This window comes from Pristis pectinata, chromosome 4 (genome assembly GCF_009764475.1).
Source record: "Pristis pectinata isolate sPriPec2 chromosome 4, sPriPec2.1.pri, whole genome shotgun sequence".
Taxonomy (NCBI): domain Eukaryota; kingdom Metazoa; phylum Chordata; class Chondrichthyes; order Rhinopristiformes; family Pristidae; genus Pristis; species Pristis pectinata.
Window position 1 is genome coordinate 75,273,051 of NC_067408.1, and position 24,282 is coordinate 75,297,332.

The following is a 24,282-nucleotide window of genomic DNA, read 5'->3' on the forward strand; positions in this document are numbered from 1 at the left end:
GAATATTATGGAACCTTTATTCCTACTCAATTCCCAATTAAAATAGATCCTGTGGCAGGTGTCACCATCTTCTGTAGTATATTTAAAAAGTTGTTTGAATATCTGTAGCAAGAAAAAATGTAGCAGTGGTTATTGGTTTAAAGAGAAACTTTAACCATAAACCAAACAATCAGATTGTAACCATTTAACAATTGAAAATTTCATCACAACAAGCTATATTGTCAATTTTGGGAAGAAGATAACCATAGTATATATTACTATTTGTAACTCTGTTCTTTGCAACTCTTCAAACTGCAGCAGCAGTAACAATCAAAGGCTCAGAAATTTTGCATAGAATTAACAAGGGCATTGATTGCATGTGCAAGCCAATTCATATAATTACATCAAATCTATCATTTTTTATCTGCGCTGCTGCTAAATGACTGAATGAAATCTCATTCAAGTGGGCATAGACTTTGCAAACATTTATTTCTATAAACATTCTTAAGAGTTGAATTTCGGTATTCAAACATGTCCTGAAATCAATGAACTGGGAAATTAACCAGTAAAAATCAAGGAATAAAGGAATGTAATTCTATAACACAGAAGGAAAAGATGTACATTGACTTTTGAAGCTGTGTTATAGGCTATTTAGGTTTAATATAACACATTCTGGACTGAGATGACGATGGCAAAACTAGGTAAGTGTTCAAGGGATATCCACATTTCTCAGGATGAAGGGTACTGTACCCAGCCTGTTTATTCAAAATCTTTAATAGTTGTGGGTTTTGCATGTGGGAGTATTTGACATGGTATACACTTTTTTTGAGGTGGTGTGGTTTTTAATGTACATTAGTCAAGAATTGTTTTGCTACCAATCTTGAGATTTGGCCAGAGCAAATACCATTCATCCATTTGCCTCCAATTAGACAGAAATTCTCCATGGAAAAGTTCTCCTTTCTCCGATTAATGTCTGCTAGTCCTTTATCCAAGATTTACTTTAAATAAAAATAACATCAACAACTTGTATTTATACGCCACCATTCACAAAGCACAACATACCAAAGTATTTTGAAGTGTTATCCAGTATAATTTGATACTGAACCACGTAAGGAGTGGATGTCTGAAAACCTGATCAAACAGGTAGGTTTTGGGAAAGGTCATTTAAGGATTTTTGGGCAGAGGCATTAAGGAAGGAAACTCTAGAGCTTAGAGCCTTGGCAACTAAAAGTCAGGCTGCCGGTGCTAAAGTTATTTTACAAGCAAGGATGATTGAGAACTTGAGGAGCCCAGATATTTTGAACAGAAGTATGGGAACAGGAGGGGCAAAGTCTATGGAGTAATTTGAAAACAAAGATGAACATTTTGAAATAAGGTCATTGCTAAACCTGAAACCACGGTAGCACGTGGCATGGTAGCATAGCTGTTAGCGCGACGCTATTACAGCGCCAGCGATCGGGGTTCAATTCCCGTCGCTGTCTGTAAGGAGTTTGTACATTCTCCCTTGTCTGTATGGGTTTCCTCCAGGTGCTCCGGTTTCCTCCCACATTCTAAAGACGTACGGATAGGTTAATTTGGGGTTTAAAATGGGTGGCGCGGACTCGTTGGGCCGAAAGGGCCTGTTACCACGCTGTAAATAAAATTTTTTTAAAAATTTAAATTGCAGTCCCGATGAAGGGTCTCAACCCAAAAGGCTTTCAAAGCTTGCAGAGGGATCTGAACCAACTGGAAGAATGGGCCAGAAAATGGCAGGTGGAATTTAATGCAGACAAGTGTGAGGTGTTGCATTTTGGAAGGACAAATCAAGGGAGGACATACTCAGTAAATGGTAGGGCACTGAGGAGTGCAGAGTAACAAAGGGATCTGGGAGTTCAGATACATAATTCCCTGAAAGTGGTGTCGCAGGTAGATAAGGTTGTAAAGAAGGCTTTTGGCATCCTGGCATTCTTAAATCAAAGTATTGAGTATAGGAGTTGGGATGTTATGGTGAGGTTGTATAAGACATTGGTGAGGCCAAATTTGGAGTATTGTGTGCAGTTCTGGTCACCTAACTATAGGAAGGATATTTGTAAGATTGAAGAAGAGTGCAGAGGAGATTTACTAGAATGTTGCCGGGTCTTCAGGAGTTGAGTTACAGGGAAAGATTGAACAGGTTAGGACTTTATTCCTTGGAGCGCAGAAGAATGAGGGGAGATTTGATAGAGGTTTACAAAATTATGAGGGGTATAGACAGTTAATGCAAGTAGGCTCTTTCCACCTAGATTAGCAGAGATAAGTACGAGAGGACATGGCTTTAGGGTGAAAGGGGAAAAGTTTAGGGGGAACATTAGGGGGAACTTCTTCACTCAGAGTGGTGGGAGTATGGAACGGGCTGCCATCTGATGTAGTAAATGTGGGCTCACTTGAGTTTTAAGAATAAATTGGATAGATACATGGACGGGAGAGGTCTGGAGGGTTACGGACTGGGTGCAAGTAAATGGGACTAGCCGAATAAAGTTTCGGCACAGACTAGAAGGGCCGAATGGCCTGTTTTTCTGTGCTGTAGTGTTCTATGGTTGACTGTCCATTTCCCTCCATAAATGCTGTCGGACACATTGAATCCTCCAGCATTTTGTGTGTTGCTCTAAATTTCCAGCATCTGCAGTCTCTCTTGTGTTACCATTGCAGCTAAGTGAGCATTTGGTGTGATAGATGAATGGGGTCAAAAGCATTTTGCACTCAGCAGTACAGAGATAGTTTTAAGTTCAAAGGATTGAGGTGGCATGTCAAGAATAGAGGAAGCAAAATGTAGATGGGAGTTGCAACAGGAGAAGAGCTGAGATGGGGCTGATTAGGCATGTTTCAAAGTTATAAAATAGCAATTTTGTTGATAGCACAGGAAGGCTGTCTGAAGCCTTTTTCATTGTTTCTCGGTGAACGATGGCACCAAGCTTAGAGATGATTTGGTTTAGATTCATACAGCTGCCAGGGAGAAGAATAGAGTTCATGGTGGGAACTGAAGTCATGTTAGAAAGTTTGCCAGAAACTTACCAGATATGCAATTGAGGGATTAATTGTTGTAAAAACCACTATAATTCACATTTTGTTTGCTGTGAAGTGAAGTATAAATTGCATCTATAATCTATTCTGCTTGTAGAATTTCCTTGAAAATTTTCAATCTTTGCCCTGGTACTGTCATTGCCTTCAACAGATAATGAATGTACTTACAATATTGATGAAACCTAACAGACCTAAAGTTGAATATTGTTGTTAATGGTCTTGCTGAAAAAAGTGTAATAAGTGTTTATTTCAGTTTAGTAATACTGAGAATTAAATTGGTGTTAAGAATAGTTTTGATGTTTACAGAGCCAGTGTTTATCAAAAACACCTTTGTTTCCCTGGGCTGCCTTTTAGTCTCCCCATTACCCTTGTATTGGTTGGTGGAAATATGTGCATACAAACCAAACTGCAGGTTAAAGTTTGAACATAAAACACAAAACAAGCAGCACAGGAACAGCCTCTCAGCCCATGATGTCTATGCTGACCACAATACCAAATTAGAGTAACCCCCTTTGCTGTATGTGGTCTGTATCCCCCCATTCCCTGCCTGTTCATGTTCCAGCCTAAATGCCTTTTAAACATAGCTATCATACCTGCTTCCATCATCTCCTCTGGCACATGTTCCAAGCACCTATCACACTTTGGTGTGTTTAAAAACAAAAACTTGCTTTGTAAATCTCCTTTAAACTTTCCCCCTCTCACTTTAAAGCTATGCCCTCTTGATATTTGACATTTCCACCCTTGGAGAAAGACTGACTATCTTACCTGTCTGTGCCTTTCATAATTTTATACACTCCTATCAGGTCGCCTCTCAGCCTCTGGTGCTCCAGAGAAAACAATCCAAATTTGTCCAACCTCTCTTTTTTAGCTAATAACACTTTAATCTGGGAACATCCTGGTGAACCTCTTCTCGACCCTCTGCATCCTTCCTGTAGCGTGGCGATCAGAACTGCACGCAATACTCCAAATGTGGCCTAACCAAAGTTTTTTATACCTGCAGCATGACTTGCCGATTTTTAAACTCAGACCAATGAAGGCAAGCATACCCTATGCCACCTTTAACACTCTATCTACTTGTTTGCTACTTTCAGGGAGCTATGAACTTGGACCCAAAGATCCCACCGTACATCAATACTCCGAAGGGTCCTGCCATCTACTGTATAGTTTCCTTATACAGTTGACCTCCCAAAGTGCAGCACCTCACACTTATCTCTATTTGCCATTGCTCAGCCCATATTTCCAAGTAATCTATATCCTGCTCTGTCCTTCGACAACCTTCCTAACTAGCCACAACTCCACCAATTTTTGTGCCATCTGCAAACTTCCTAATCAGCCCACCTATGTTTTTGGCCAAATCATAAATATCTCAAACAAGGGGTCCCAGAGCTGATCCCCATGGAACACTACAGGTCACAGACCAACAGTCAGAATAACACTCCTCCACCACTATCCTCTGTTTTCTATGGCCAAACCAATTTGAATCTATTCTACCAAGTCTCTGTGGATCCCATCTGCCTTAATCTTTTGTATCAGCCTACCATGAAGGACCTTTTCAAATGCTTTCGTAAAGTCCATGTAGACAACATCCACTGCCCTACCCTCATCAATCACCCTTGTCACGTCCTCAAAAACCCCAGTCAAGTTCATAAGAAATTACCTCCTCTGCACAAAGCCATGCTAACTATCCCTGATAATTCCATGCTTTTCCAGATGTGAGTAAATCCTAGCCCTAAGAATCTACTCCAATAATTTTCCTACTACTGTTGTAAAACTTGCTGGCCTATAATTTGCTGGATTAGGAACAACATTGGCTATTCTCCAGGACTTTGCAAGGCCCTAGCAATCTCCTTGCTTGCCTCCCTCAATAAACTAGGCCCTAGGGACTATTTAACATTTTTTTCAAGAGACCCAACACCACCTCTCTCTGGTTTAATGCCTGCTTCCAATGGCCATTTTGTGTAATATAAAATGTTTTCTCAGTATTGCATAATTATGTCATGGCTTACTTTGTATTTTTTAGGGTTGTGGGAGGAATTCAGAAGGACAACATGCTCTTAAACATTACAAGGAGCCACATTCAGATGCACATTCTGTGGTTCTTAATTTGGACAACTGGAGTGTATGGTAGGTTCAATATCTCGTGTAGGGCTGATGTTCATGAATTGTAGTCCATGAATATATAATTGACCTCTTAAGTTGTTAGTGGATAAGTTTGTGGTATCCTGATTAAGCAATTAACGTGGATACACAAATAGATTCCAGAATGAACAGAAATAAATATCAAACTTTTTTTTAATGTTTTTGGAAGTCCTACTGGTTAGTGAACGCATGGGACAATGTGCCAGAGAGAGGATCCACCAGTGCCATTGTAGTTGTATGTTTGAGTTTCTGAAGTACCTGTCATAGAATTATTTTCCACCAGCAAATGTACCTTAAAGGCTGTAGTAAAGTTTACACTATCACCTTCTAATCACTATAGGAAGGATGTGATTAAGCTAGAGCAGTTGCAGAAACACATGTGAGTTGCTTGGATTGAAGAGCTTAAATTGTAAGAAGTTGGACGGGCTGGGTCTGTTTTCCCTGGAGTGAAGAAGGCTGAGAGGTGATATGATGCATAACATTATGAGAGGCATAGGGATGGTAGATTGCCAGTGTCCGTTTCCCATGGTGGGGGTGTCTAAAACCAGAGAGTTTGGAGAAATTTGCATCTCAGAGAAATTGGAGTGTGGGGGAGGGAAAGTATGCAAGCAAGAAAGAAATGGTGGCAGCAACTGTTTAAGAATGTATGAAGAAAAGTACAGAGGTGTGAAATCGTGAAAGACTAAAAGGTCAAAGGGATTAGAAAGAATGATTGTGAAGTACAATGAAATGTTCACATTGTCTTGTGTTTGATTTGATTAACTTTTAGTTACTTTAATGCAGGTGCTACTTGTGTGATGATGTAGTACACTACGAAGTTACAGACCAGTTAGGACAACTTGTAGGATTTGTCCAAAAAAAGATTGCTGATAAATGCACTAAAGAAGGTGAGTTGTCCAGAAGGTCTTTGAAGTAATTGCAATTCGAAATGCTATATTCCTACACGGTTTGCTCCAATGCAGCCTGCTGAAAATTGCTCTTTCCAGGATTAAAACCAATTTAAGGACTGCAGAAAAACAATTGATTGCTTGTCTGGTAAAGCAGTTAAATGTGTGTGTCACTACAGTCTGCATTGCTGCTGAATTGAATGTTGTAATTGATATGATGGCAATATCTGATGGGAAAGGTTAATGTGATCAGCACAAATGTATTGAGTTTAAATTGCTCTGTATTTCTAGTTACAGCTACACTGCCTCCATCACATGAAAAAGATAAGGCTAAGGGAAAGGAAGACAATGCAACAGAAACTGAGAACGAAAAGGTTTGGGGGGAGAACAACCAACAAATATCAGTAAAAGGACTCAGCAATCTTGGGAATACATGTTTCTTCAATGCTGTTATACAGGTGATTAATATGATACATCGACCATGGTATCTTAAAAATATCAATTTTTCAGTCCACATTTTGTTTAGTTGACATTTTACATTTTAGATCAAAAATTGCATTAATGGGTAAATCAGAAGCTAATTTCATTCAATAAATGAAGCAGCTCGTGCCTGCATGTAGCAGGACTTGGACAATATTCATGTAAGTGCTGATAAGTGGCAAGTAACAGTTGCTCGATAAAAGTGTCACCTATCCTTGATAATCAAAGACATTATCATTGCTGAGTTCTCCACCATCAATATCCTGGATTAGCTACATACCATGACTACTACAGCAGGTCAGAGGCTAGGTATCCTGCAATGAATGTTAGGACTTTCCCTCTTACATTCCTCTGCCTTTCCAGCTTGTAGATGGCACAAATCAGGAGCCTGATGGAATACTTTCCACTTGCCTGGATATGCAGCGTTAACAGGTCTGAAGAAGCTTGATACCACCCAGGACAAGGCAAACTTCTTAAATGGCACCCCTTCTACCAACTTAAACGTGCATCCCCTTCTCCCTTGGTATGCAGTGGTTGCACTGTATAGCATCCACAAAATGTTTTGTACTCATGTAGGGGTTGCTTAGGCAGTAATTAGTTAAACACGTAACCTTTACCACCAAGAAGGACAAGGAAGCAAGCAGATGGGAATACCACTCCTCCAAATTTCCTTTCTTTAGGAAATATATCACCGGTCAATCCTGGAACTCCCTGCCTGTTTTGTTTTTCTTTTCCCTGTTGCTACAGCCTGTAGTTTAAGACTGTTGTTGCCATTTATGTAGGGAATACTTTGTAATGACTTCTAACATTGAAACTGATAAATGCCATCCTTTATTTCTTAAACCCAGATTTTGTCACAGACTTACGTGCTGAAAGAGGTGATTCGGGGAACAAAAATGAATGGAAATACATTGACGATTATAACTCCCGATTCTTCAAATCTGGTGGGTATAGCTTGGAAAGCTTTTGTTCATTAATTTGCAAATATTCCATTATAGAAAATGACCATTATTTTAAGCATAATAAAAATTATATGTCTATCTTTGTATTTTTTTCATATTCAGATTAATATCCAGGTTATTTCATGCCGTAGCAATTTGACCACAAATTTGCAAGTTGTCAATTTTTATGGGTCTCTGTCAACAATTTAACTTGTGGATTAAAAATTGCGTTAATGGGAAAACTCATTAGTTACCTTCATGTAACTAGTGGAATGAAAACATCAGACAAGGTTTAACCTCACTGATCCTGAGGGATATTCACAGTTATTGGTAATACAGTTTTGAAAAATAACCTCGTAGCTGTCCTCTTAAAATCCTATTAAAATCAATGTCACTGATTTATGTTGTGATGATACCTCTTTATTAGTGTTTCAAAGATTTAGTTTCTCAGTCATAAATCTAAATATTTCACTTTGGGTTTGATATTTGTATGCTGGAGAATATCTGGCATGTATCATAGCTGGATATGGCCTGATATATAAGCATTTGTACCTTGAACATGGAGGGGGGAGGATTTCCTTTTTATTTTGTTGTAATTGTCTTAAGTCTGCTTCTAGCCTAAAAAAACATTTTTATGTTTTAGGAAAAGGGATGCATTTTATCCCATTTTGGCTTTATTTTGTGGTTCTTTTGAACCTTGCTTTTCAAAGTAACTGCTGCATTTGCCTAGATAGCAACAGCATCTGCACGATATTTAGTATCTGGAAAAACATCTTGGTTGATTCTATAGAAATACCGTTTTTCAATTTTCTATTTTTCTTTATTTTTTAACTTCCCATTGGAAGTTGCTCATTGTAACTTTTCAGACATGTATGTCGAAATCTTGAAACTAGGAGATGTTATCAAGGCAACAGAACTAATTTAGATAGCTCTTTCAAAGTGCTGGCACCAACACGTAGAATTGAATGAAACAGCACAGAAGGAACCAAAAGGATGGCGGTTTCTTGGTAAATTTTCTGTTTGTTTTGCTTACCAAGTTTTTTGTTTTCTTAAAGATGTATGGGTTTAAATTTAACTTATCAGGGACCTCTAGAGATTCACACTGATCAACTAGGACCACTGTCATCTGCAATGCATCAATTTCTTCTTGATATTCAAGACACCAAAAAGAATGTTGTTACTCCAAAGGAACTGTTCACTCAAGTCTGTAAAAAGTGAGTACATGTGTTTGTCATTGTTATGGAGAAATGAAGCCTGTTTATATTTTGACACCTGCATTTGACATGTTTGAGATCTTAAAACATAATAATGAATATTAGCTTTTGTAATATTTAAATTCAGTCATTGATTCTCAGTAATTTAAAAGGCCAGCAAAACTTGCATGAAAAAAAAGTTGCCTTGTTTGCCCACGGAAGTGCTAATTCTTCATAATGGTAGTGTTCGATTTCTATTTTATTTATCTCTTTTGCAACAAAATGATACAGAGTAGTGAGAACAGAAAGACTTGCCTTCATATAATGTTTTGCACAACTTCAGGAAATCGAAAGCACTTTATAGAAACTGATTTTTTTGTGCATTTGCTATAAAAATAGAGACAATGTGATATTCTAAAAGCAGCAATGAAATAAGTGACTTGGAGTTAATTTTGACTTTTTAAGTTATCAGAAAAAGCGAGGCATGGCAAGACAGCTTAATCAAGTAGGATGTGCAAACTTTGCCTTGTGGGAAGTCATAGATGCTCTTAGTGACCTGGACAATTGCAGGTGCAAGAACTGTCTCCAGCTGCAGTGATTTGAAACTCTGAGATTGTCAGGGGGAATGGCAACTGGGATTACTGGCACAGCCACAAGGCTGAGGACTTCAGGATTAGCAGATTTAGGGAGATAGTCTTATGCAGCTTTAGACTGTACAGATGGGCAGAGAATTGGTGACCACCAGCCAGGTTAGGAGGAGCGGGCAGGTGGTCCCCTGAGTCCATCTTGCTCACTTGAAGACTTTCTGATTTTGGATATTGTTAAGAATGTCACTTCCTCAAAGAAGTATAGCCAAAGCCAGGGGCATGGCACCATGAGTGGCTCAGCTGCATAGGAAGGGACAAAATGTGACAGATCAATAGTGATGGGAGGACAGGTGGGCATATTCTGGCCATGTGATTCCAGGATGGCATGTTGCCTCTCTGGTGCCAGGGTCAAGGATGTCACTGAAAAACTGCAGAGCAACCTGAATGGAGAGAGTGGAAAAACCAGAAGGAGATGTCTGTATTGGTACCAGCAACACAGGTGGGAATGAGATCCTGAAAGTAGATCTTGTGGAGATAGGAAGGTGTTTTTGAAAAGCAGTACCTTCAAGATAAAGATAATCTCTGAATTACTCCCAGTGTCATGTGCTAACATGCGGAAATAGGAGAATAGAACAAATGAATGCATGACTGAAGAGATACCACAGGAGGGAGGGATTTGGATATCTGGGACTTTGGAATCATTTCTAGGATGTGTGGGACATGTACAAGTTAAATGGACCAGTGTCCTCCCAGAGAGGTTTTCCAGTGCTTTTGGGGAGGGTTTAAACTGGCTTGTAGGGGGATGGATAACTGAGAAGTGAGTCAGGATGGAGAAAAATAGAGTTGAAAATTAGCAATGTAATAAGCAAAATAACAAAAAAGTAGGGAACAAAAACGGTTAAAGTACAGAAAATTGTTAGAAGGCCAAATTTAAAAGCACTATGTCTGAATTCACACTGTATCTGCAACAATGTTTATGAATTAGCAGCATAAATGGTCGTAAGTGACCACGTTCCGCTTGCCCCTGCAGAAATATTTGTGGAAAAGGCTTATAAAATTGCCAGAAAATGAAGGCTAAGGGTTGGGAGCACTTTAGAATTACTTTTCCTTCAAGTAATTTATAAGACCAAATTAGTGAGAAACATAAAAAGTTTGTAAGAGCTTCTGTAGGTTATGTAAAAAGGACAGCAAAAATGGGTTCCTTATAAACAGGGATGGGAGAATTTATAATGCGGAGTAAAGAAATGGCAGGGGAATTTAGAAAGAAACACTTTGTCTGGTTATAAGGATGAAGACACAGAAGCCTTCCAGAAGTACTGGAGAGCCAAAGATTGTGCAAATAAGGAAGTAAAAGATATTTATATTAGTAAAGAAATACTACTGGAAAGATTAATGACCCTTAAAATGTATAAATTCAAGGACCTGGTGATCTACATCCTAGAGTTTTAAAAGAGGCCACTATCGGGGTACAGCTGCTCTGGTTATTATCTTCCAAACCTCTGGAGGCTCTGGAATGGTTCTTTATAGACTGGAGAGCAGCAAGTGTGACCCCCACTATTAAAGAAAAGAGAGAGAGAAAACAAAACTGCGATTCTACTGAGGAATAGAGGGTCCTTGGTGTACATGTCCAGTAGTCTATGAAGGTGGCAGCACAGGTAAATAAATTGGTTAAGAAGGTATACAAGATGCTTGCCACCAGTAACTGGGGCACAGTGTATAAACCTGGGAGGTTATGATACCACTATAGAAAATATTAGTTAGGCCACAGCTGGAGGACTCTGTGCAGTTCTGGTTCTGTGTACCATTATATTGGAAAGATGAGATTGCACTGGGGGGGCGGGGGGGTGTGGTGGGGTGGCTACAGAGGAGATTCACCAGGATGTTTCCTGGAATTGAAGCATTTCAGTTGTGAGAGGACACTGAATAGGCTGATTTGTTTTCTTTGAAGTAGAGAAGGTTGAAGGGGGCCTGATTGAATTGTACAAAATTATGAGGGGTGCAGAAATTAAGAAAAATTTCCCCCAAGCAGAAGTGTCTACACTATATTAAAAAAAAATTCCCCTATGAAAAGGTGTCTGCACACAGACGGCATAGGTTTAGGTAAGAAGGAAGAAAATAAGAGGGGATTTGAGGATTTTTGTTTCAACCCAGAGGATGGTTGAAATCTGGAATGAACAACCTGAGGAGGTAGGTACTCCTGCCGTGTTGATGAGCACCTGAAACATGATGGCATAGAAAGCTATGGGCCAGCTGTTGGAAAATAGATTAGCATAGATGGGTACATGATGGCAACATGATATGGCATTGAAAGATTTGTTTCTGTGCTCTATGACTCCATGAATGTATAGCCTAATATCAGTAGTTGGGAAAATGCTGGAATCTATTATAAAAGATGTGATACCAAAACACTTTTTATTTAAAAAAAAAAGCAAAAATAGGATTGAGTATATTTGGTGTAGACTTATGAAAGGGAAATAGTGTTTGACTGATCATTTGAAGTCCTTTGGACATGTACTAAGTAGTTGGTTAGGAAGGCATACGGGACACTTGGATCAGTAGAAACCAGTGGATGTGGTGTATTTGGATTTTTGAAAGGCTTTAATTAAAGTCCCACTTGGGAGTGTTGTGAACAAAGTTAAAACACATGGAATTGGGAGTAATATGCTAGCATGGATTGAAAGCAGGTTAGAAAACAAAGGGAAGGCATAAATTGGTCCTTCCTGAGTTGGTAAGGTGCTACTACTGCAAGATCTGCAGGATTCACTGTTTGAGCCCCAACTATTCACAATCTGTATCAACAATTTGGCTGGGGAGACCAATATAACATTTCTAAATTTGCTGATAGCATTGAGTGAGAATATAAGTAGTGATGAAGATGCAAATAAACTTCAAAGGAACATAGTAGGCACAAATGTGGCAGATGAAAAACAATGGAAAAAAAGGTGAAATTATCCACTGGTAGAAAAACAAAAATGTTCAATAATTTTTTTAAATTATGAGAGATTGGGAAACATTAATATCCAAATGGACCTGGTTGTCCTTTTACACAGGTCACTGAAAGCTAACATAAAGGTGCAGAAGGCAATTAGAAAGGCAAATGTTAGCCTTTGTTGCAAGATGATTTGATTGCATGAGGAAGGATGCTGTTCTGCAATTGTATAGGACCTTGGTGAGACCACACCTGGAGTATTCTGCAAAAAAATTTTGATCTATTTTTCTTGATAGGATATACTTGCTATAGAGTGAGTGCAGCAAATATTCAACAGATGGGTACCTGGGATGGATATGAGGGGAGACTCTTCCTTAGAGCTTAGAAGAATGAGAGGTAACTGTGAGGCAGATGTTTTCCGTGGCTGAAGAGCCCAGAATTAAGGGTTATGATCTCAAAATAATGCGTTGACCATTTAGCACTGAGATTGGGAGAAATTTCTTCACTCAGAAGTTGGTGAATCTTTGGAATTCTCTAACCTGGAGTATCATGGAGGTCAGATATTTATTGTATTCAAAACTGAGAATCATAGATTTCTGGATATTAGTAGAATCAATAAATATGGGGATGGAGCAAAAAATGGCATTGAGGTAGAAAATGGTAATGACTTTTTTGAATGACAGCATTCTTGAGAGGTCAAAAAGCTCATATATTGAAGGAAGAATTTCCCTTTCTTTTATAAAGTGCAGTGTGATTTTCTATGGGGACAGGGAGGGCCTCAGTTTAACATAAATGGCTTGGGATTTGAACCATCAAATATTTGACCCTGAGGCATAGTACACCTACTGAGCCAAGGCTAAGTACAAAGAGCTATATTAGCTAAACAATTTCTATATTGTAGATTTGTGCCTTTTATGTTCTCTTCAAATATTATTTTTACTCAGGGCTATACGCTTTAAAGGGTTTCAACAGCAAGATAGCCAGGAGCTGCTTCATTATTTATTAGATGGAATGAGAACTGAGGAGATCAAAGTAAGTAGACTTATTTGGTCATGGATGAATGTACATAAAGTGTTGCATTGAAATATACACTGTTAGTCCACTCTCAAAAATCAAACATGACTTCCGGTATTTTTACAAATTAACTGTTTTATATGTACAGTACATATAAATTCAATTTACAAGTTCCCTTAGTACAGAGCAACCCAACTTGGGGCCTTAGCATTGTGCAGTTTCTAAACCCTAGTAATCCCACCCTTGAAGTCCAGGCAACTCATTTCTATGTACATTCTTTTTTTAATTTCTGTGCGCTGTGATTTTAGGAAAAGGCAGTCATTTGCCTCGCTGCCTTTTTGATTTGGTTATCCAAAATAAAGGTTCTTTCATTTCAGCACCTTCATAAATGTGCATATTTATGACAACGTACTTTCTAGGTTGTCCTTACAAATTATAACTCATGTCTGTGTAGCTCATGAAGGCAAAATCTGGGATCTGGCAACATTAAAACTGATGTGTGGCTGTAATTTTTTTAATTAGAACTTTTTAAAATGTGCATATTATTTAGAAATAAAAGCATAGGTTCAAATGCTGAGATCGATCAGAAATTAGTCCATAATTTATTGCACTAATTTAGTTATGCATGAAATTGGATTTGTAGGTCAGACCAAGAATCTTGATAAAACAAAGCTTTTTGTAGTAGTCCACTACGGAAAAAATGGGGGGGGTGGAAGAAAAAAAAGAAATGAATAATTTTAATGAATTTTCCACGTTCAGTTTTGAAGGGAGTCAGATCTTATTTGGTCAAAATTGATTTACATACATCACAATGTGTATACTTAATACATACAGTGGCATGCAAAGGTTTGGGCACCCCTGGTCAAAATTTCTGTTACTGTGAATAGCTAAGCGAGTAAAAGCGAGTAAAAGGCGTAAAGTTAAAGATGACACATTTCTTTAATATTTTAAGCAAGATTACTTTTTTATTTCCATCTTTTACAGTTTCAAAATAACAAAAAAGAAAAAGGGCCCGAAGCAAAAATTTGGGCACCCTGCATGGTCAGTACTTAGTGACACCCCCTTCGGCAAGTATCACAGCTTGTAAACGCTTTCTGTAGCCAGCTAAGAGTCTTTCAATTCTTGTTTGGGGGATTTTTGCCCATTCTTCCTTGCAAAAGGCTTCTAGTTCTGTGAGATTCTTGTGTTGCAGCCAGTGGCACAGGGAACATTTCACTGGTAGAGGGAAGAATGAATTCAATTAAATACCAACAAATTCTGGAAGCAAACATCACACTGTCTGTGTGTGTGTGTGTGTGTGTGTGTGTGTGTGTGTATGTATATATATATATATATATATATATGTATAAAAAAAACTGAAGATGAAAAGAGGATGGCTTCTACAACAGGATAACGATCCTAAACACACCTCAAAATCCACAATGGACTACCTCAAGAGGCACAAGTTTTGCCATGGCCCTCACAGTCCCCTGACCTAAACGTCATCGAAAATCTGTGGATAGACCTCAAAAGAGCAGTGCATGCAAGCCGGCCCAAGAATCTCACAGAACTAGAAGCCTTTTGCAAGGAAGAATGGGCGAAAATCCCCCAAACAAGAATTGAAAGACTCTTAGCTGGCTACAGAAAGCGTTTACAAGCTGTGACACTTGCCAAAGTGGGTGTTACTAAGTACTGACCATTGCAGGGTGCCCAAACTTTTGCTTCGAGCCCTTTTCCTTCATTGTTATTTTGAAACTGTAAAAGATGGAAATAAAAAAGTAATCTTGCTTAAAATATTAAAGAAATGTGTCATCTTTAACTTTATGCCTTTTGGATATCAGGTCATCTTTTACTCGCTTAGCTATTCACAGTAACAGAAATTTTGACTGGGGTGCCCAAACTTTTGCATGCCACTGTATCAATACAAGCATTGAAGAAAGGTATGATGCTTAGCTAAGATGTGTGATATTAAGCCAAGAAATATAAACTTCAATAAACTGGATAGAGCAATACAGTAGAGGATTTTGAGTAATACAGATAAACAATTTGTGTGCAAAAGTGAATTCCACAAGGTTCAAAAATAAACAATGAATTAAACCAAATCAGCAAAGCGTATGAAACAGAAATGTCACTTTTAGTCCCTGCCTAATGTCCGAAAGTGCTTTATTAAAACTAACCACTGTTCCATAGGCTTTGAGAAGACCACCTAGGACATGAAATTACAGCATTATAAACATTTCCCTCTGTGACAATTATTTGCAGCTGTACAGCAATATCCTTGACCCTGGCTCTCTTGTCCTTTTTTTCCGTAAAGCTTTGTTCTTAACTACAGCTGTAATCCCCTGGGTAACCTAGTATTTAGATCTAAATACTGACTATGGTTGTGTTGCTGTATTCACCTGCTGTCACAGTGGGCTTTGCTAAATCTACTTCCCAAATCAAAAGCTTTGCATGGTAAAGCAACTGAGTTGAAAAGGACATTTCTCCCCTTCATTCCTTGTAGTTAAGCTAGATAATGATTCTGGCGACAAACCCAGATTATTGATTTATTAATGATCTTGTTGAAATTAATACCTTGTCACTCAGTCTCTTTCACTCTTAGATTTTACAGGAAAAACTGTCATATGTGTATGTGGGTCATTATACAGGCTTTGTTGATTTCATAAAGGGCTTGGTGGATTGGAAAAAATGTAAATCAAGTTTATAGCTGACTTGGTCAGTGACATTTTAGAATTAAATAAATGTGAAACCCTTTTTGCTGAAATTTTTCCATGAAGAATTTAGTTATTGCCATTCATTCTTTGGACTTCATAGCCTTGTATTTGATTTATTGTAGCTAATTAGTAAGTGCATGGGGAACTTATAGCTCCCTGTTTTGCAAAGTATAGTCCAGATTTTTGTATCTATATTGAAGTTGTTACATGGCTGAGAGTAAGGAGATTGGGGCTTTGGATGGGATTGATTGCCTTTCATTCTGGCATGTGTAATTGAAGCTGCCACATTTATATTCCAGTACTAAAATTACTTTTTTTAAAGTATCTTTTAACTTTTATTCACATCTCAGCGATTAGGTGCTGGCATTTTAAAAGCCTTAAATTATTCTTCGGAGAAGACGGAAGATGAAGAATCCAGGAAAATCAGGAAAGGTAATGCCATATTATCGTATGTAAGTGTATTATTGGAACTTTTCCAGTGACTCATTGTCTGCACATGCTGCCTGGTGTGCTATTGAACCATATAGATCAAAAGGATTGCTGACATACAAGTTAGTGGCAGAGATGCTGCATTTGCACTTACTACCCAATGATGGGAAGTGGAAGGGGGGAGAATCAGCCAGAGTTTCAGTTGTCACCAGAGTAGTGGCACAGCTGACAGAGTTGCTGCCTCAGAGTGCCAATGACCTGAGTTCAATCCTGATTTTGGAAGCTGTCAGTATTGAGTTTGCATGTTCTCCCTGTTACTGCGTGGGATCCCCCGGGTATTGCGATTTCTTCCCACACCCCAAAGACATACGAGTTAATTAACCACTGCAAATTCAGGTTCCAGGGATACTGAGAGTTGATGAGAATGTGGTGGAAATTAAATGGAATTAGTGTAAGTGAATGCTAGATAGTCGGCATGGATTTGATGGGCCAAAAGGCCTGTATGACTGATCAGAAGCAAAGGGTTGAACTTTGATGCTTCACCTGTTGGAGTAGGTCACGACTCTGTCTTGTCCCACACAAGAAGAATGGCCATTGAGTGAGGCAGTAAAGGAGTGTTAGTGTCTTGATCTATTGGATGCACAGATTTGAAGAGCTGAGAGAGACAATTGTGGTAACCTTTTTAAAAGAGCAACGTATATGCCCTGCTTGTGATTTGCTGCTGTACCCAGAGGCAGCCATCTGTTCAAATTTAACTGAATATGCAAAAACTAGCAGGAACTTGTATGAAGGACTGTTATACCTGATGATTTGATAATTATAGCTAATACCACTTGAGGTGGTGGTTTAGTGCTGTAACGACAAATACCATGTTGTACTAGCTCTGCAAGTTATGTTTGTAATTCAGACCATCATTGTTTCAGGAAACTTGAAAATTTTGTATTGTAACACTAGGTAAGAGGGGAACTCTATGACTAGTAATATTAAAGTTGTAAGGTAATAATTCTATGCTTGTTCCATAAATGATTAAATTTATTTTTTTCCCTTGTATCAGTATATGAAAAGGAGGCATCTATGCTGAATTTTGTTGACCGGGTTTTTGGTGGGACATTGACAAATACAATCATGTGCGAGCAGTGTAAAATGGTAAGTTCGATTACAGAATAGATACAATAACCTTTATAGATATTGTGTGAACTTCTGTGAATGTAAAATTTGTTTTATTTTGTGTACAATATGTACAGTGATGGAGTTACTTTGTAAATTTTGTTTGCCTTCTGTATGCTTGGCTAAATTTTTTTGTCTTTTCTCCTCCTCTTTCCTCCTGAAGGTGTTGACTTCTTTGTGAGATTCAGTTTGATAGTGCCATGTATCCAGGGTATCTTCTACCGAGTGCTCATAATTGAGCTTTGACATTGAGCAAGTTATTGGACATTGGGACTGTTACAACAGGGTCAAATACTGACCTCCCTCATGGATGAGAAGGAAGGATCCTAGGAAACTGGTTTTCCTTTCTCTAAACTGGCATTCCTTGTGGGAATTGCAGCAATTCTATTCATGCACTGGCCAAGTCACTTCTGTTAAATGGGGAGTGGAGTTTAAACCTAGGATTCTTGTCTAGTCTTAGTGATAGATCTTGCAAAACTACTGCAAAATTTAAACTGAATAACAAATTAGGAGAAGTTACAATCTGCGTCGAGCATGCATCTGATAACTTTAGTGATAGACATCTTTGTCCTTTTGTGGAATTATTTTACTGGGCGAATATTACAAGGTCCTCTGGTTTAGATGATGTATCTGGCACATCGGGTGTACCCATAGACATCACTGGCTTTTTTTTTGTTCAGGTAAAAAGCAACTTCATATGCTAAATGTCACCATATCAGTATTCTGCATGGGGCTTTTAAAAAAGAAACTCTATTTCTAATCCAATTTCTGAAACCCAAGGCACTCTTTTCTTTTAAAGAATAGTTGAGAATGTGGATTGTTTTTTAAAGATGTAGGGCTGAACTGACTTTCCAGGATATGCACATACATAATGTTTTGTGTGCCAGGATATAATTATTATGATTAAATAAAATCAAAGTGATTTATACAAGTTTATTTAAGAGCTTGAACCAGCCAATTTCATCCAGGTTAGTGGTTGGTATGTTACTATTTGTCTTGCTGTTTCAGACAAGAAAAATAATCATTAAAATTTTGGCTGCTGATTTTGCTGCAGTGATCTTGGTTCTAAGAGGGCACATGTATAATTGGGTGAAGAGCAAGATTGGCTCAGCTGTGTCTTCCCCCTGTGATTAAACACCCTTGCACTGCATTAGGAATAAAAGAGCAGTCAGAAACTGCCACTGTTCAAGGAATGACATTTCAACAGTTAAAGAGGAAGAGATGTGTTAATTACATGTTCAGCAATAAATTATTTAAAAAATATACTTTATCTGTTACTTTCTCTATAGGTTACATTAGTGAAAGAATCTTTTTTGGACTTGTCACTACCTGTTTTGGATGATCAGGTAAAATATTGCCTAATTTTTTATTTGCCTTGATTGTAAGGGCAATGTTTAGAAGTTGAATAATCAAAACCATGAATTACTTTTTCCTGGACATTACTGCTTGATGTATATTGTTCTGAATATTAAAATAATTGCTTATTGACTTGCCTTTTCTATCAAGGTCCTACAATGTCATAATTGGGAACTAAGAGTTAAGGGTGGTGTAGTGGTGAGTAGAGTGAGGATGGCCCGACTTTTAGTTGATCTCAATTCAGATATCTGTGCAGTGACTTTAGCTGACCACAGCTTTTAGTTTGAGGAGGAAAAATAGGTCCAGGCTCTCAATTCTGATTGTTTTCCACCAATCTATGTTGAAAACTGTCTATATTAATGTCCTTTCTTGGGTGTGATTTTTTTTTCAATTGAATAATAACCTATTCAGTGGATAATAAATTCGGTTGGGCATGACAACTGTTGGGTTTGGCCATGGTGCCCTCTGCAGTCAGTGAGAACAGGAGTGGCTACTTAAGTTTCTCTTGCCATTCATTCAAATTATAGCATATTTGTATCAAAACCATTTACTGATCTTGGTTCCATATCACTCTATTCCCTTCCCTAACAAAAAAACAATTAGTCTCTCTGTTGATATTTTCAGTTAACCTAGACCAGTTTTCTTTTACTAGATGAAGAAGAGCTTCTTCGTATTACCCATGGAGTCACAGAGAACTACAGCACAGAAACAGGCCCTTCAGCCCATCTAGTCCATGCTGACCTGATCTTCTGCCTAGTCCCATCTACCTGCACCTGGACCAAACCCCTCCCATCCATGTACCTCTCCAAACTTCTCTTACAATTGAACCCATATCTACCACTTTCACCTCAGATTCCCCTTGTATATTTCACCTTTCACCCTAAACCTATGTCTTCTTGTCTCACCCAGCCATAGCGGAAAAAGCCTGCATGCGTTCATCCTATCTATACCCCTCATAATTTTGTATACTTCCATAAGATCTCCCCTCATTCTCCTGCGCTTCAGGGAATTAAGCCCGAACCTATTCAACCTTCCCCTATAACTCGGGTCCTCAAGTCCCGGCAACATCCTTGTAAATTTTCTCTGCACTCTTTCAAGCTTACTGATATCTTTCCTGTAGGTAGGTGACCAGAATTGCATGCAATACTCTAAATTTGGCCTTACTAATGTCATGTACAAGTTCCACATAACATCCCAACTCCTGTACTCAGTGCCCTGATTTATGAAGGCCAAAGTGTCAAAAGCTCTTTTTACGACCCTATCTACCTGTGACGCCACTTTCAAGGAACTATGGATCTGTATTACCAGGTCCCCTTGTCCTATTGCACACCTCAGAGCCCTACCATTCACTGTATGAGTCTTACACTGTGAGAGGACAAATTAGGGTATCTCCTCACACTTATCTGCATTAAATTCCATCAGTCATTTTTCAGCCCATTTTCCTAGTTGGTCAAGATCACGCTGCAAGCTTTGACAAGCCTTCCTGGCTGTCCACTACGTCCCCAACCTTGGTGTCATGTACAAATTTGCTGATCCAGTTTACCACATTATCATCTAAATCATTAATATAAATGACAAACAATAATGGACCCAGCACCATTCCCTGCGGCACTCCATTGGTCACAGACCTCCAGTCAAAGAGACAACCATCTACTGCCACTCTCTGGCTTCTCCCAATGTTGAATCCAGTTGGCTACTTCATCCTGAATGCCAAGTGACTTAACCTTCTTGACCAGCCTCTTATGTGGGACTTTGTCGAAGGTCTTGCTAAAGTCCATGTAGACAACGTCCACCACCTTTTCCTCATCGACTTTCTTGGTAGCCTCCTTGAAAAACTCTAAGATTGGTTAGACATGACTTGCCATACACAAAGCCATGCGGACTATCCCTAATCAGGCCATGTCTATCCAAATATTTATATATCCGGTCCTTTTGCATACCTTTCAATAATTTACCCATGACTGACGTCAGGCTCACTAGCCTATAATTTCCTGGCTTATTCTTAGAGCCTTTCTTGAACAACGGACCAATATTAGTTAACCTCCAGTCCTCTGGCACCTCACCTGTGGCTAAGGACGTTTTAAATATCTCTGCCAGGGCCCCTGCAATTTCTGCACTAGCCTCCCACAAGGTCCGAGCGGATATCTTGTCAGGGCCTGACGATTTATCCACCTTCATTCACCTCAAGACAGCCAGCACCTCCTCTTCCGTAATCCGGATACAGTCCATGATCTGACTACCCTTTTGCCTCAGTTCTATAGTCTCTGTATCTGTCTCCAGAGTAAATATGGATGCAAAAAATTCATTTAAGATCTCCTCATCTCTTTTGGCTCCATGCATAGATGACCATGCTGATCTTCAAGAGGACCAATTTTGTCCCTTTTGTTTTTAAAATAGCTGTAGAAACCCTTGGGATTCTCTCTCACCTTGTCTGCCGGAGCAACCTCATGTCTTCTTTTTGCGCTCCTGATTTTTCTCTCTCAAGTGTTCTCTTGCATTTCTTATACTCCTCAAGCGCCTCATGTGATCCTAACTGCCTATACCTGATATGCACCTACTTTTTTTGTTTACCAGGGCCTCAATATCCCTTGATAACCAAGGTTCCCTAAATCTGTTAGCCTTGCCTGTTATCCTTACAGGAACATACAGATTCTGTGCTCGCAATATTTCACTTTGAAAACCTCCTACTGACCAAGCATTTCTTTGCCGGAAAACAGCCTATCCCAATCCACACCTGTCAGGTCCCTTCTGATGCCATCAAAATTGGCCTTACTCTAATTTAGAATCTCAACCCAAGGACCAGTCCTATCCTTCTCCATAATTATCTTGAAACTAATGGAATTATGATCACTAGACCCATAGTGTTCCCCTACACACACTTCTGTCACCTGCTCTGTTTTGTTCCCTAAGAGGAGATCCAGTATAGCGCGCTCTCTAGAAATTGATTAAGGAAACTTTCCTGAACACATTTGACAAACTCGATTCCATCCAATCCCTTTACAGTATGGGAGTCCCAGTCAATTTGTGAAAAATTAAAATCACCTACTATCACAACCTTATCTTTCTTGCAACTGTCTGCTATCTCTCTACAAATTTGTTCCTCTAAATCCAGCTGGCTATTGGGAGGTCTATAATATAGTCTGATTAACGTGGTCATCCCTGTTTTAGGCTATGAATGGCTGAACTCCCTCCATTTTCCTCCAAATTCCATTACACACTCCCAATGTGTTCAATTGATCCAATCAACTCCGTTAATTACCTTAAGCACCTCAGATCATAGCCAGTCAGGATACACTGACCGTCTTTGCTGCCAAGTCACAAGGTTATTTTAAGAAGGCATCTGAAGATCTTGGCACTTGAAATGAGTTAGTAGATTATTATGATTATTTTGAAATTTTTGTTACTAAAATATCACTGTATATGAACTTGAATCATTAAGTCATTCATAGCAATGTCGTCCAAAACTTGAAAATGTTTGGTATTAGTTGATGGTTCTTTCTGTTTCTTTCTCTGATGCAGCATAGTTACCCTTGTTTGTTTGACCTCCATCTAGCAGAGCAGCTGTATCCATAAATTATCCAGAACACTTAATTGTGGTGCTTTATTGCAGGGTGACAAGAAGAAATCCCAGGGAAAAGGTGGAAGAAACACTGCTGAAGATGATCAAAATGAAAATCTTCGTCACTGCAATGGAAGTTTTGTCTCCAAGAACAGAGGTGATATTTCAACTGGCCCAAGCAAATATGAACAAAAGAAGGCAAAGAAACAAGCTAAAAAGCAAGCCAAGGTAAAGGACCTCCTGTTGTAATCCAATTGTTTGTCATTTTGAGTCCTAGAAGTTTAAAGAGTTCATTTGGTCCCTCATGTCTCTACTGGGTCTCTGTTTACAATTCGAACTAATTCCAGTGACCCCCTCTACCCCCAATCCCTCCCAACTTTCTCCATAACCTACTTCAATTTCCTGTCTGCATGCTGCCTTCAGCAACTTCATACAAAAACAAAGTCAGTTCTCAGGTCCATGATGTTTACCTCTGGCTCGCCATCTTTCATCATTGCTTTAACTCATCACAGTGCTTGTCCAACTTCTGATCCTGAAATTTGATCTAATTAAATAAAGGAATGACCAAAGATAGTTACTGTCAGATGCTCAATTCGCTGTCCACTGATTCCATCCTTCTCCCTGATTACTATCTGCTCTTTTGTTAATTGGATATATAATATATCTGTAAGGTTTGTTTTGCTTTGTTTCAGCACCATCGCCAACAGCAGAAGTCCCAAGCAAGAACACTTGGTTTGGAGGACTCCACTGCCAAATGTTCTTTGGATGAAGTACAGAGAGGAAAACATGATGCTTCTGCAGAAAGCAAGGAAGACCTAGAGGTCTCTCCAGAACCAGATGATCGTAACAGCTTATCAACAGACCATTGTTTGGGCACCACAACAAAGGAAACTATGGCAGTTGACGATCAAGAATTGAGCCAAGAAAATGTTGAAATTGGTGATGAAGACAAATCTGGTGAAACTGAACAAAAAGAAAGGCATTCTGATGATTCCTGCAACTCCAAGGACTTTGACGCTTCAGATACATTTGAGTCAAATGGAGTGACTGAGGACCTAGTTAGTGCATCCAGTGAAGATGAAGAAACCTTTGTCAATAATATGAATAAACTAAATCTGAATGAGTACACAACGAATCATGATGAAATAAGTTCAAATCGAGTGGAATTTGAGAACTATTCTGGAACTCCAAATGATCAAGTCTCTTCCATTAAAGACAAACAGGTGCTTTTTTTGGATCCAGAGAAAGCATTTTGCACATCTGCAGACAGAAAGCTGCTGAGTGTAAAGGATTGCTCTGTTGAGGCTTGTTTACAGCAGTTCACTCAGATAGAAAAACTCACTGGAGCAAATAAATTGCTCTGTGAAGAATGTACCCGAAGGCAGGACAAAAGTGGATCAAAGATCAATGCAAATGGTAGTAAAATAACTAAGTACTGTAATTACATTTTCAAATATGTGCCTTTCATAACAGTTACCTATCATGGGTCTGGTGTTAACTTGTCGAAAAGTATGATGTTAGGAAAGTTAGCGTTGCATTGTATCAGCTCTGGAGTGCTGATTCCAGAACTTGAACTTAATTCTTAGTGGTAGCAAGTCTTTAAAGTTAAGTGCAGCCATAATATTTCCTTCACTAGCACTTCTGAACACTGAATGAACTTCCACTTAAAAAATTCTTTTTAATAGTGCTTCACTGGAATATAATTAATCAGAAATTTGACAACAGGAGAAAGGATGAGGCATTCAGACAGGTGTCCAAATGCTTAGTCAAAAGGAAATATTTAAACAGTGTCTTAAGGGAGAGAGAGGTGAGTCTGCATGGCTAAAGGGATGTCTACCAAGGACAGGAGTATAGGGTGTGTTAGAGATCAAAGTGTTTGGTGAGGGGAAA

The 24,282-nt window shown here is 38.8% G+C and overlaps 1 protein-coding gene across 4 annotated transcripts in view; it reads left to right on the forward strand.

Annotated features, from left to right (window-relative positions):
- LOC127569996 (ubiquitin carboxyl-terminal hydrolase 16-like) overlaps positions 1-24,282 on the forward strand; it is a 51,726-nt gene that overhangs the window by 12,627 nt on the left and 14,817 nt on the right. For all 4 annotated transcript variants that reach the window (XM_052015156.1, XM_052015154.1, XM_052015157.1 and 1 more), the window contains exons 4-14: positions 5,039-5,142; positions 5,941-6,044; positions 6,336-6,502; positions 7,373-7,468; positions 8,549-8,679; positions 13,119-13,206; positions 16,232-16,313; positions 17,365-17,456; positions 18,767-18,823; positions 22,444-22,620; positions 23,085-23,808. In XM_052015156.1, coding sequence (XP_051871116.1) covers positions 5,039-5,142; positions 5,941-6,044; positions 6,336-6,502; positions 7,373-7,468; positions 8,549-8,679; positions 13,119-13,206; positions 16,232-16,313; positions 17,365-17,456; positions 18,767-18,823; positions 22,444-22,620; positions 23,085-23,808 — 1,822 coding nt within the window. The remainder of the gene's footprint in view (positions 1-5,038; positions 5,143-5,940; positions 6,045-6,335; positions 6,503-7,372; positions 7,469-8,548; positions 8,680-13,118; positions 13,207-16,231; positions 16,314-17,364; positions 17,457-18,766; positions 18,824-22,443; positions 22,621-23,084; positions 23,809-24,282) is intronic.